We start from the raw sequence: 12,526 nt of genomic DNA, 5'->3' as shown, positions 1-12,526 counted from the left end.
CAAATTAGGAAGAAGACATGCCATTACTAAAGAGTTGCCTTTATTCTACTTTAGGTCACATGTGTTGAGCTGCTTCAAAGAGATGTCTGCACATAATATGCGTCTTGCTATTAATTCACTTCTGCTGACATCACAGCACTTCTCCTTCCAAGGAATATTTGAACACTCATGATCATTTATGGATCATTATGATGATGCCATGCAGGCATGGATTTGACAGAGGACAGGAAAGGTAGAAATGTGTTTCAGCAAGTTCACTGATTTCTATCTGTATCACTATGATACTGACTCTATATGTGTCATATATTCAGGGTCTAGACTTTTACACGCCATTTTACGTTGACAAACGCAGACGCACCACTCCTCTGTATTGGGAATGAACTGCGAATGATATCGTTCACAGCTGCAGTGCCAGGGGGGACACAGTGGTTGTCAAGGAAAAAGTGGTTCAAAAGAAGGTGGAGATGAGGTGGATTGGTTGATGATGGTTATGATGCCTCTTAAGATAATGCTCAGTGATGCAATGTTTTATTAGAAAGATCGATAAAAATGAGGAATCTACTCTGCAGGCATAGATTTAGATCATCAGATCTGCTGACAAGCCTCTGTTTAAATTCACCGAATACGGGTTAGATTATTGTGATTTTGATACATTTTCATCTGGCAAATAACAATAGTTAACCAACATAACCATCAGTACGCAGCAGCAATAGCTAAATGCAACATAAAGTGGCGTGAAGTAGAATAGTAGGAGTTGTAATCAAACCATTTGTGTTACTGCTTTTCAGGTCTTGTCCAATGCAGCAGGTAAACCAGACCCAGAGAGCAGAGCACACAGGGCATCACTGTTAGAACTGTTCTCATTCCATGTCATGGAAAAAAGAAGTCCTTAAAACACCAATGAGCTCACCTTCTGATGAGAATCTGAGGGACCCCAGTGTTGATCTACTCATGCTTTTTGAGTGGAGAAAACTGATAGCAGAAGGCCAGTGGAGCGGACTGATCAATAGGGAGTAGACTGAAGAGTTATTGAGCAATGCTGAGGCCCCAGGTGGAAGGCATAGTACAGTACACAGGTTAATGCTGTGAACTATTTGGCCAGTGAAAGATCAAATACGTCTGTAAGTCACATTTTTAACCTCTTTTGAAAATGCTGACAGGTGAGGATATTGATGAAAATGAGAGCATTGTTTGAATAAACTGAAATAAACTTACTTTGACTTCTTCCTGTAGTTTTCCGAACCGGTCTGTGCCTTTCAGAATCCTGCTGATGAATCCCTGCCTCTCCTGCTGGAGCGCCGAAGTCTGATGAGGAGGAGAAGGAAGACGAGAGGTTACTGATCTCAAGAGAGAAACACAGAGAGCGGATCGAACGCTCCTGTGGATAAAGAAAGGAAAGGGGTTACGTCAAAAGTTGAAGAATAAATAAAATGATTGTTTAATTTATATTTCATTATATAATTTAGGTCCCTGTAGAGTTTATCAAAGGTGTTTTATAAACATACACACATTAGAAAACAAATCTGCACAGGCATGTAGGAAAAAGTATTTTGCTAGGGAAAGAAAAGTTAAAATTGCATCTTAAATCAAATGTTTTGAGAGAGTCATAGCACTGGAAGCCTTTTAAGTGTTTCACATCTCTATCTATTTATACACGTCAGCTCACCCAGAGATTCACAACAATCATTTTCTCACACAATAAATCATGTCTACTTCTCATAGCCAATCCTAAAATAATAATGATCACTTCCACCTGTGGATAATAATCACCAAAGAGTAACACCATGTTGTGATGTTAGTGAGAAAACTTCAATGATTCAGTTTTCCTTCTTTCATTGGGCCGTTCACTGCAGGTCCCCTTCTCCTCCCCCTCCCAGCTCTACCTGCAGCCTGTTTCCATTTCCACTCAAACAATTCCCACCCAAGAAAATATTATTTAATGACTTCATTTCTTATTACTCAAAAAATATGCATTATGCTTGACTGAAAGAAGTCATTATAGAACGACAATGGAGAACATGAACATTTTTGATCATTTGGATTTGTATATCTTTGTTCATTTACATTACCTACTGTACATGCATCATCTCAACATAAATGTGTGCACCATTCAAGTCACTAACAGGTATAACGTGTACATTAGCAGGTTTTGCAAAGGAACCTTTTAGTTAAGTTTGTTCGATAATGCCATAAATACTGTAAGACTGAAAGTAGGTAAACAGAGCTGTAATCTAGTTCAGGCAGACAATTTGAGCTGCAATGATTTTACACTGACGTGTGTTATTCTCTCAGTCAAACATCCTGTCAACTGAGCCGTCTATGTAAGCTGCAAAATGTCTGCTCTGTCCCTCTGCTCTGTCACTGCTTTGCTGTCAGTGTTGAACTTACTAAATCCCTCCATCATCCCACCTGCAGGTTCTGACTGGGGGTGAAGATATTATCTCATCCCTCCGATGAGGTCGGAGACACCAAACTTATGTTCTGCTGCTGCAATAACTATTTTAAACAATGCAAACATGACTCGTGTGACTGAACTGTCATAGTCAAATTGATAATTATATTCAAATCTGCTGCTCGACTCAACTCATTTGGCCAAGCGATAACGTAACAACTGTGGGGGCAAACACACACATAGACAAAGACACTCCTGTGGTCACTGCTCTTGACAAATCACTACTTCTTATCTTCAGATGAGCTATCTCTGATATGGTGTCAGCCTGACCTTCTGCACATGATGGGTTCTTGTTTATAGTCTAAAAATGTTTCCGAAGGCGAAGTCACTGAAGCTTCATAGAAAACGTTTCTCTGCCACACACTCGGCCCTCTGAGAGAAGTACATTGTTTATCATTCTGTTACTCAAAGATCAGCTCCCTGGTTTGGTTTGACATCTCATTGCTCTGACCTGAGAGACCTACTGCAGCAGAATGATAAAACTCAAAAATGACATTCAGAAATAAAGGTTTAAATTAAAGATGAATATATGAATCATGCTAAATTTGAAGGCTGAACGATTTTGGAAAAAAAATATATAATTTCAATATTTTCTTTCTACAATATATTGTGATTTTAAAAAAGTACAGGAAAATCAAACCAGATCAAATGTTTTGTTTTTCTTATGGTCAATATATGCTTCAATGTTCAATATTATCTGGTGGAAAGTTTGCAACATGTCCCTCCAAAGAAGCCAAATGTGTCAAATAAATCAGCTAACAAGCCAAAAGAAAAACATATTAACAACCAAATAGGCAAGAATTATTCTGATGGCTAGCTTGAGCTTTATCATGTCCATGTCTCCTGACAACAGGAAGAATGTACCCATCCTGAGTGAGAACAATTGGCTACTTTTATTATCATAATTAATTCATTTTGTATTGTGATTTCAGACTTTTGAGATCTTCTCTGTGAATGCACATCATGCAAATCATTGCGATTGTGAGGCTCTATAACAAATGTGAATAATTTTCACACTGAACTCAATGAAGTCTTTTCCAACGACATTTACGCTGAGCAGGTAAAACACAAACAGGAGCATCATCACGCAGGAAGCCGTAACAGCGACAGAACAAACACCCTGAAAGTACCTCAACTAAACTGAGTGCAGTTGACTTTAATGCTGCAAGTTAAACCTGTTCTTTTCCTGCTATTGTAAGAACTTTCTCTTCACAGAAAAAATGAGCGAGTTGAATAAATAACACACACGACTCCAGGTGCTGATCAGAGGTTTCTGAAAACCTGCCCGTTCAGAGTTTTCTGCCTCTGTGGATCAGCTGTCATCAGCTGTTCCTCAGTACAATGACTTGTTCAGTGTATGCATTCAACTTTGATTCAATTAAAGTAAACCTCAAACAATATCAACAGCTGTTTCAATACCACGGTAACCTGAATACAGTAGGAATCCTAGGAAACCGTTATTGAATAATTTTTTGCTGTTAATGACCAAAGATTGTAGGCAGACTGTCTAAATGACACAAATACTGAGGTGTCTGTGTAGGTATCTCTGTCGATCATGAAGACAACAGAGAGTGCATCATTTTCAAACAGGTGGTATCAAAAAGTATCTGAAACACTGACAACCTAAATATGTCAAAAGGGTTTCTCAGATATTTCCTGGACTCTCTGACACCTTGCTTCATCCAATCCAATCCACTTTATTTGTATAGCACATTTAAACAACAAAGAAATGTCTCCAAAGTGCTGTACATATGATAATAAAAACAATTAAACAAAAATATAGCAAAAATAAAAATTCATATGGCATGGCTTGAATTTCCCTCGGGATCAATAAAGTATCTATCTATCTATCTATCTATCTATCTATCTATCTATCTATCATTAAAGTGAGTCCTACCTCCTCAGTTGCCAAACACCCAGCTGGCACTTCTTAAACTGTCACAAGGCCAAATAAGAACTTCACTTCCAGACACAGCAGTCAGATAGCATTTTAAATATTTGGTTTCACTATTAAAGAATGGAAATAATAATGAAAGAGTTTACAAATAAATAGATAAATGCTTTGTCTTTTAATTATGATTTTGTTGTTGAATGAGAAGCTCATGGAAATTGTATTCATGATTTTATGTGAGTGTCAGTATTGTCATGGGTTTTTAACAGCAGTGTTAAAGCACAATGTGTAATAGTTTGTTTCTTACTTACAGAACTGTCCGTGGTTTCTGTATGTACCTGTGCGTACACGCCTGGTATCCCAGGAGTATCATTGGCACCACATGTTTCACATAAACCACGTGCATAATAAAAAATATTTCTAGAGTATCAGAAGCATCAATAGTACCATCTGAAGCAGTTGATCTCTCTCCTGGGAAACGTGCTCCGCCAAGGAAATGACAGCTCCCATGTAATGACGAGTATTTTCCTCTTTTAGAACACACTCATCTTTCTGTTTCTTCAACACGCTCATGCTCCTCTCTGCCTTCCTGGAAAGCGAGAGAGAGGAGAGAAGGAGGAGAAAGGTCGAAGATAATTCAACAAAGTGAAGGAGGAAAAGGTGGTAAGTAAATAATGGATCGGGGGGAAATGGAGGATGAAAACCAGGAGGACAAGGAGAGGAGCAGAAGGAAATAGTGTTTAGTATTGGGAGGATACTGAGGAGGGAAAAGGAACTCAGGGTGGTTCAATGGTTGAATGGGGAATTCAACACAGACATGTAGGGAGAAGGCACTGTTGGTTAATCAAACACCTTCAGACAATCTTCACACCTCAGAATGAGAGAAAGACAGAGTTTATCTCAGCTCAAATCTACAGGGAGCGGAGGAAGCTTCCAGAGAGCAGAACACACTTCAGAACAGATGCAGTAAGATAACCCGATGTGAACTCTGGTACGGTGCACAACGCCGCACAAATAACCTTCTACTTCATCTTTTCTTTATCAGTTTTATGTTAAACGTTTTGTTGTGGCAAACTTGGGGCACAGATTTTTTTGTTCAAACTTTGAACAAAACTGAAGAAGAGCGATGATCCCCGTCACAACAGAAAGTGCCTTTGCACATTGTTTTCAATGCTATTAAAATTCTGCCCTTTCCTACATACAGAAAACTTCCTTTTTAGTTCACATTAATTTACTTTAAATAACGTAGTTAATGAGCAGAAAATTCAAGGCCCTGCATATGTCTATGTTAAAGTCAGGCTCATTAAATAAGATGTCTTAATAAGTAAGATTTATAAAATGAATCAGCTGACCTGTTGTAATATGTTCATAAAAACAACACAATAAGACTGTGATCACTTAATATTCACCATACAATGGACATTTTGTCGTGGTGAAGGAATTCTGAGTGTGGAAGAAGTAAAGGCACTTTGCATGGTTTCATGATGTGGACATCTTAAAACCGATAGGTTAATATAGTCACATCATGTGGTGTTACACTTGGATATAGAATTTATTTTATTACTGAAGGACAAATAACTGCATCTTTATAGAGCCATGGGAATTAACTGTAGTGTCGGGAGGTGTTTCTGGTGTGTCTCAATATAATCAAACATTTCTTTAATTAATCTGTCTGGCACTGTTTATTCAAGATAAACAGATCATATTGATTGGGATCGTTACCTGCTGGCTTGTTTGGTGAGCTCCAGCTCAGTCTCCATTCTCTTTAAATTTGCAGACAGGTTGGCTTTGTCCACAGCCAAACTCCTGTTTTCCTCCTGAAGGCGGGACAGCCTGAAAAGCGCTTCGTCCTTCTCACTCTTATTCCTGCTCTCCTGCTCTTCCAATTGCCTGAGAGCCAAGAGCACGTTGTACAGCACATTATAACACAACATCTAGTGAGAATGCTTTTTAACAAACTGGATCCATTTTCAAATAAAGTTACTGCCTACCAAAAAGAAATGTCCTAGTTAAAAAAAACAAACACAGTTCTGTTTTTTTTTTCTGTTCTCTTATGCATCATTTTATTTCCACATCACAGTATCCCCTTCAACACTTTTGTTCCAGTAGTTCCAGATCAATACTGAGCTGTTCATACAATAATGTCCTGAACTAAAACTAAACTTGTTCGGAATAACTGAGTCTGTACATGGAGGGCAATAAAAAAACAGAGTCAATTCCCTCTACTGATTGTATTGTCGATCATGTTTGTTGTGTGTATGAATTGACCAGGTGAGATGAGTTTACCTGCTTGTTATTAATAAAGGTTTCTAATTGGATCTCATTTGTGATCACATACCAGGTTAAAAATAAATAACTCAGATTGTTGTTATGTTTCAGGATAAGCATGCAGAAGGTTAGGGTTAACAGTTTTAACACTGAATATATTTTCCTTTAAGAAAATGTATAAGATGAAACGTTCATAGGAGTACCGTCTAAGTTTCCCAGCTATGTTGCAGTGTTCATCCCACGTGACGGAATCCTTCAGGCGGGCTTTTGAAACTTGCACCTCTCTAACATTTTTCTCCAGCTCCCTCCTGCTCTCTTCCAGGTCCTTCTGCAAACTCTGCTTTTCAGCCTCCAACAACATCAGTTGCTTAGACACCTTTGAAACTACAGAGAGAAGGAAAAGAGGATACGAAGCACCATGTGAAACACCCAGTAAAATGAAAGAAACCTAGAAGAGGACGTAGTGCAACTGAGGTAAATTAGTAATGCCTATAATGTAGTTTCTATCAGTTGATTAGAGGATGTCCCCTCAAATCTAAACAATAACCATTCATGAAGCCATCCTCCTATTTGGTGTCATGTGGAGATTGAGCCAATCCCAGCAGACACCAGGAGATGCGTGGTACAGCAATTACATTTAGAGACCAACCATTCACGACTACAAGTGATTTAGTGTCACAGGTTAACCTAACAAGCATTTTCTTAAGCCTGTAGGAGAAGCCAGATTAGAGAAGAAAGCCTGAGCATGCAAAGGGAGAACATGCAAGCTCCACACAGAAAGGCTCCTGAATGTTCAATGACTCAAACCAGGAAACTTTCCTAGAGGCGACACTGAAACTATGCAGCCTTTATAAAGTACACTAAAACAATTACATATACATTTCCATCTTTTTTTCCTCACAGCAGAGCATCTTACTGCATTAATGCACAACCGCCCCACATCTGTAGAAGTAAAAGTCGGGCTTGTCTCCTCGGTTAGTCAGTTAGTGCATCACATTTAAAAAGAAAAAAAAAACATCTTTCATTTCAAAAGTGTATTTAAAAATTGACATTTTCTCCGCAGCATGGTGCCAATTAGCAAACATTTAATCAGCTAGCCGCACACATCCCTGACCAATACGCCTTTGATTTTTCTCTTTCACTCAGTACCTTCAGAACAGTGTTTGCTGTGACTGGCTTTGGCCTTATCATGCTGAGCCTCGAGCTGATCAATCAGAACCTGGTTCTCCTGCAAAACAAGCAAGGCTTGTTGTTGAAGTTGATGACTGTAGAGAGACAGAAAAAAAGAGAGCAATATGAAGTCTACAATATGTCATCAGAGTTATAAGTACGGTAGATGCGACTGAGACTAATACTGGTATAAACATGTTTTAAAAAACACAAACATGGCAGAAAGCTCTGAGCATGTGTCTGATGGGATGTTCTTCACTGTGTACCGCTGTCTTATGTTGATTTTCATCACAGCAAGGGAGTGAGCAAGTGCTCACACACACACACACACACACACACACACACACACACACACACACACACACACACACACACACACACACACACACACACACACACACACACACACACACACACACACACACACACACACACACACACACACACACACACACACACACACACACACACACACACACACACACACACACACACACACACACACACACACACACACACACACACACACACCTTACCAGTCCGTTTGGCCGACCCCTCCCATCTTTTTAATTTCATCATGGAGTCCATCATTTTCTTTGATGACCTCCTCTACATGAACTCTCAACCTCCTTACTTCCTCCTGTGGCGAGCAGACAAAGACACACAAGGACGTTTTTATTTCAACAAACAACTTCAGACATTTTAAATTGGGTACAACAACATAGATACCTTCTACTCTACACACCTCTGCAGAAAACTGAGAACAAAAATCTTTGATGTCTGCAACCACTTGAGATGAAATAATTCTGAAACACACTTGCATTAATCCTGCTGCAATGCAAACTAAAGTCCACTCTGTGTGGAGGTCAAAGCTCTTCTCCAGCTCAGTGAACTCTGAGAGAGTAAAACGACTTTTTAAGAGAGAGAGCGTTGTTTTTTTTTTTATCTGAATGTCCTGGATGGCTCACCCTAGGGAAGAAGCTTTGCAATAAGCAGCGAAACATATCTCACATTACTTCAAATTAGACTTGACAAGAAAGTCTGGTCAGAAGTGTGGCCAACACTGAACCAGGTCAGACGGAGAGAAGGTCAGTGCACAGGTGTGCACCGAGAAGTCCTTCAGCTCTGATCAAATCTAACAGAAGAATAATTTCTTAATAACAGAAGAAATATCCTCCGTCCATCTCTCTTATAAAACACTTGGTTCTATGTCCCCCCTTCACATTTTGGACATCAACGTGATGCAGAAGTCAACCTTGTCTTTAAAATGATGTTACTCCCTGCTGAGAGGACAGCTCAAAGTGACATGTTTATTTCATGTATCTTGCCATCAAATGAACCGCTTACTTTGCTAATTAATGATTGGTTATAAAATGTGAAAATGTGTCAAAAATACTTAAACTAATAAAAAAAAAAAAAACATTTTCCCCATCTACCTACAATGTTTCAAGGGTCAGATATAACCTCCTGGATTCAGCCCACGGCTGCAGGTTTGAAACCCTTGGCTCAAAGGCATGGTTCAGAGTTTTGTAGCAGAGTTGTATGAGGTACATTTAAATAGTCAGTGTATGATCTGACTACAGGACATCAGAACAGATCTTTATTTAGAGAAGCCAACCAGAGTACATAAGGGAGAAGCAAAGCGTTGCTACCGTCTGCTGTGTGAACGTGCCGTGTATGTTGACTAACTTTACTTCAGTAATTTGTTCACTGAAATGTGAGTCACGTTTTCATCCTGACAGCTAACAGAGAATGTGAACATGCAGTCAAACTTTACCTCAGTAATTTGTAAAAGTGCATCTTTTTCATTCATCTTGTCTTCATACGCCAGCAACAGAGGAGATAAATGCTTCACGTCCAGCTGCGAACAAGGACAGATGTAGATGTGAAGTCAGTTTTCATCACTGTGGTGTTCACGGATGAAACTCAAGGACACCTGAGAGACCCTGGACCAGACTTTTAAAACCACTAGGATACAACATTAACGCGAAGCATCTCTTTGTGAATGATCTGAGATAATGATTCTTTTGGTTGACTAACCTGCTTCATAACTATCGGTCAGTTATATGAACCAAATGTTGGAACTTCAGAGAAAATAACCTCAATTAGTACTCTGCCATTTTGAAAATGTACTTGCCTATTAAACTAGAGGGCCATGTTAAACAGATTGACCAATCACAAAGTTAGGTTACTGTCCTGCCATCATGAAGTGATGTAATCCAGAGCAGTGTATGAATACTGACCAGCCAGGGAGGAGGAGAGCCTGTCTTTGGTAATCCACTGACTCTGGAGCTCTGATCAAGACAAGAAATGAGAAAACCGAGCGAGTTATCACATGAGCCATAGTCAATCAATAGAGTTCCTTTAAATGCTTCCTTACAATTATCGTATAAATATAAAATCAGATTTGGGTAGTTTAGTACTAAGTTATAGAGCTCTGTATCTTAGGTTTTGTTTTAATTTCTTCTCGCTTTGGTTCATTTCCTGTTTTATTTTGAGTTACTTCCTTCTCCTCTCGTATCAGATCCTTCACTTCCTAGTTCTTGCCTTCCTTTGTTTCCCGCCGGTGAGATTATCTGCCTCACTCTAGCTTGTGTCCAGCTGTGTCTTATTTTCTCTCCCTACTAAAAGCTGTGTCCATTGTACTCGGAAGCTGGGAAAAAACGACCTCCGACTCAGAAAAGTGCAATGGAACTGACATTTATGTCCGAATTCCAGATCAGAAACTCGGGCCAGACTCTCAGAACTGACGTCACAGCAATATGGTTGTGCGCACAGAAACAGCTTAGCAGAATAACCTGTTTGTCAATTTTTAACTAAAAAATCAACATGGAGTTATTGATTTCAGACTTTCAATGGAACGCAGCTTAAGTCCTTAGTTAGTAGCTGAGTCCTAAATAATCATTCCAAAATGGTAAATGGACTGAAGCTTATAAAGTGCTTTTTCTAGTTTTCTGACAGCTCAAACGGTTTTAACACCGCAGGTCACACCTACACAATCACACACCGACTCTGTACTCCCTGCATAGGGAGTTCTCTGTAGTGGACTATCCAGTGCACTGCAGAGAACTGGATGAATAATGATAGCATTGATTTTAGCGTTTACAAATTATTACTAGATACTCATCATAAATATAAAGTACTTCATGTTAAACAAATGTGATGTATTTTTTTAAATTAACTCATGTATTTGTGTTTAAAGACAAGGATCTCCTGCCTGTCATCATCATTTACTCCTTTGAGGCTCTATGTTGAAACGGCTCCTAGATGCCTCCAAACATTGTCTGTGTTCACTCTGCTCGGAGTCTATCTATCTGCCGTCGAGCCTGAGAGCAGTGGATGCATGCATAGAGAACATTGCTTGTAAACTACTTTTCACAATGTATTATGGGACACCATGACTGAATGCTGAAAATGCTCACTCAGAATTCAGATACCACAAAAAAATAACATATTCTCTATATAGTGAGACTGTGTGTCTCGACTTCCTTCTCTGTCAAGTGAACGAGCCTTTGATTCTAGTTCGCTGCTTTTTGATATCGATCTCAGCTGTGTTTTCTGAGCACATTCCCCTTTAGGATCGGTTTGCCCGAGCTTGGTACAGGTAAAGACTTTTTACTGAGACTGTGTTCAGGAGTTGTGCTTGTGAGTCCGATCACCTGAGGTTTTGTGTTGTAACAGATGTTTTAACAGTTGAAAATAATGTTTCATATTTAGCTGCAGTGAACAAAGTGGAAATAAAATGTAAATGTTGATATGATAAGCAGCTTGTCTGCTGGCTCTTATTACAGTGTTTTCTTCTAATCTTTACTTTTATCTTTCTCACAGAGACACACTAAGTCCGTCAGTAATGAGGACCAGAAGCTACAGGCCGAGCAGCTCATGGTGTGAAGACACAGCATGATGTAGCCATGATTAAAAACCTCAGGCCAGCTTTCTTCTGCCGTGTAAGACAGAAAGAGTGAACAGATCGTCACAAGCAGGAACAAGAAATTCATTTAGAGCTAAAGATCAAAATGAAGGACGGATAAAAAGAAACCTTATTCCACTCAGCAGGGTTTCAGATCAAAGGATCCATCTGAAAGGCTTTGGAACAAAAAAAACAAAGATTTTTATGCTATAGCTGGAGAAAATAATGGTGTGAATTGATGATCAATTCTTTTGGAAGCTGACAAAAAAATACAAGAGGGAGGTGAGGTTTTTCGAACAGAACAAATGCAAAATATCCTCCACAAAAAAACCCCGTAACTCTTAACCCTGCCTGAATTAAAAACAATCCTTGTTGTTTGAATTAATTCACTTAAACGTGACACTTTGACACCAACTTGTTGATTAATAAAAAGAGAATTAAAAAAGCAAGTTAAAAGAGAGGACATGAGGCCATAACTATTCATAACCTGAGCTTCAACGGAGTTACAAAACATCCAATTTAATCTGATCATTTTAAGAGTTTGATTCATGGTCATGATGTTTTTCCACAAAACATGATGATAGCGCGCTGATCTAAACAACATGAGGTAAGACTCTCACAGCAGTGGTGTTATGTCGGAGCTTGTCGTACCTCCAGTTTGGACAAAGGTCTGAAGCGGCTTTGATAGCGGCTCAGCTCCACACTGAGACGGTGAACTGTCAGTTTGAGGGCGTCGTTTTCATCCACCAGCTCCTGAGCATGACGCCTGAGGTTCTGTAGCTCTGCTTGGCTGCCTGTCAGAACAAAGCATGAGGTTATAGTATTTTTTGGAATG

General features: G+C 39.3%; 1 protein-coding gene across 1 annotated transcript in view; it reads right to left on the bottom strand.

Moving 5' to 3' along the window:
* The window catches only part of cep89 (centrosomal protein 89), a 45,347-nt gene that overhangs the window by 25,803 nt on the left and 7,018 nt on the right, over positions 1-12,526 (bottom strand). Inside the window, exons 8-16 of the mRNA XM_079340130.1 lie at positions 12,343-12,485; positions 10,025-10,075; positions 9,559-9,642; positions 8,318-8,421; positions 7,761-7,876; positions 6,815-6,995; positions 6,066-6,233; positions 4,791-4,932; positions 1,216-1,305 (exon numbers count right to left, since the gene is read on the bottom strand). Coding sequence (XP_079196256.1) covers positions 1,216-1,305; positions 4,791-4,932; positions 6,066-6,233; positions 6,815-6,995; positions 7,761-7,876; positions 8,318-8,421; positions 9,559-9,642; positions 10,025-10,075; positions 12,343-12,485 — 1,079 coding nt within the window. The remainder of the gene's footprint in view (positions 1-1,215; positions 1,306-4,790; positions 4,933-6,065; positions 6,234-6,814; positions 6,996-7,760; positions 7,877-8,317; positions 8,422-9,558; positions 9,643-10,024; positions 10,076-12,342; positions 12,486-12,526) is intronic.

This window comes from Symphodus melops (genome assembly GCF_947650265.1).
Source record: "Symphodus melops genome assembly, chromosome: 3".
Classification (NCBI taxonomy): domain Eukaryota; kingdom Metazoa; phylum Chordata; class Actinopteri; order Labriformes; family Labridae; genus Symphodus; species Symphodus melops.
The sequence above is the reverse complement of the archived record's forward strand: the minus strand, read 5'-3'. Positions and strand labels throughout refer to the sequence as shown.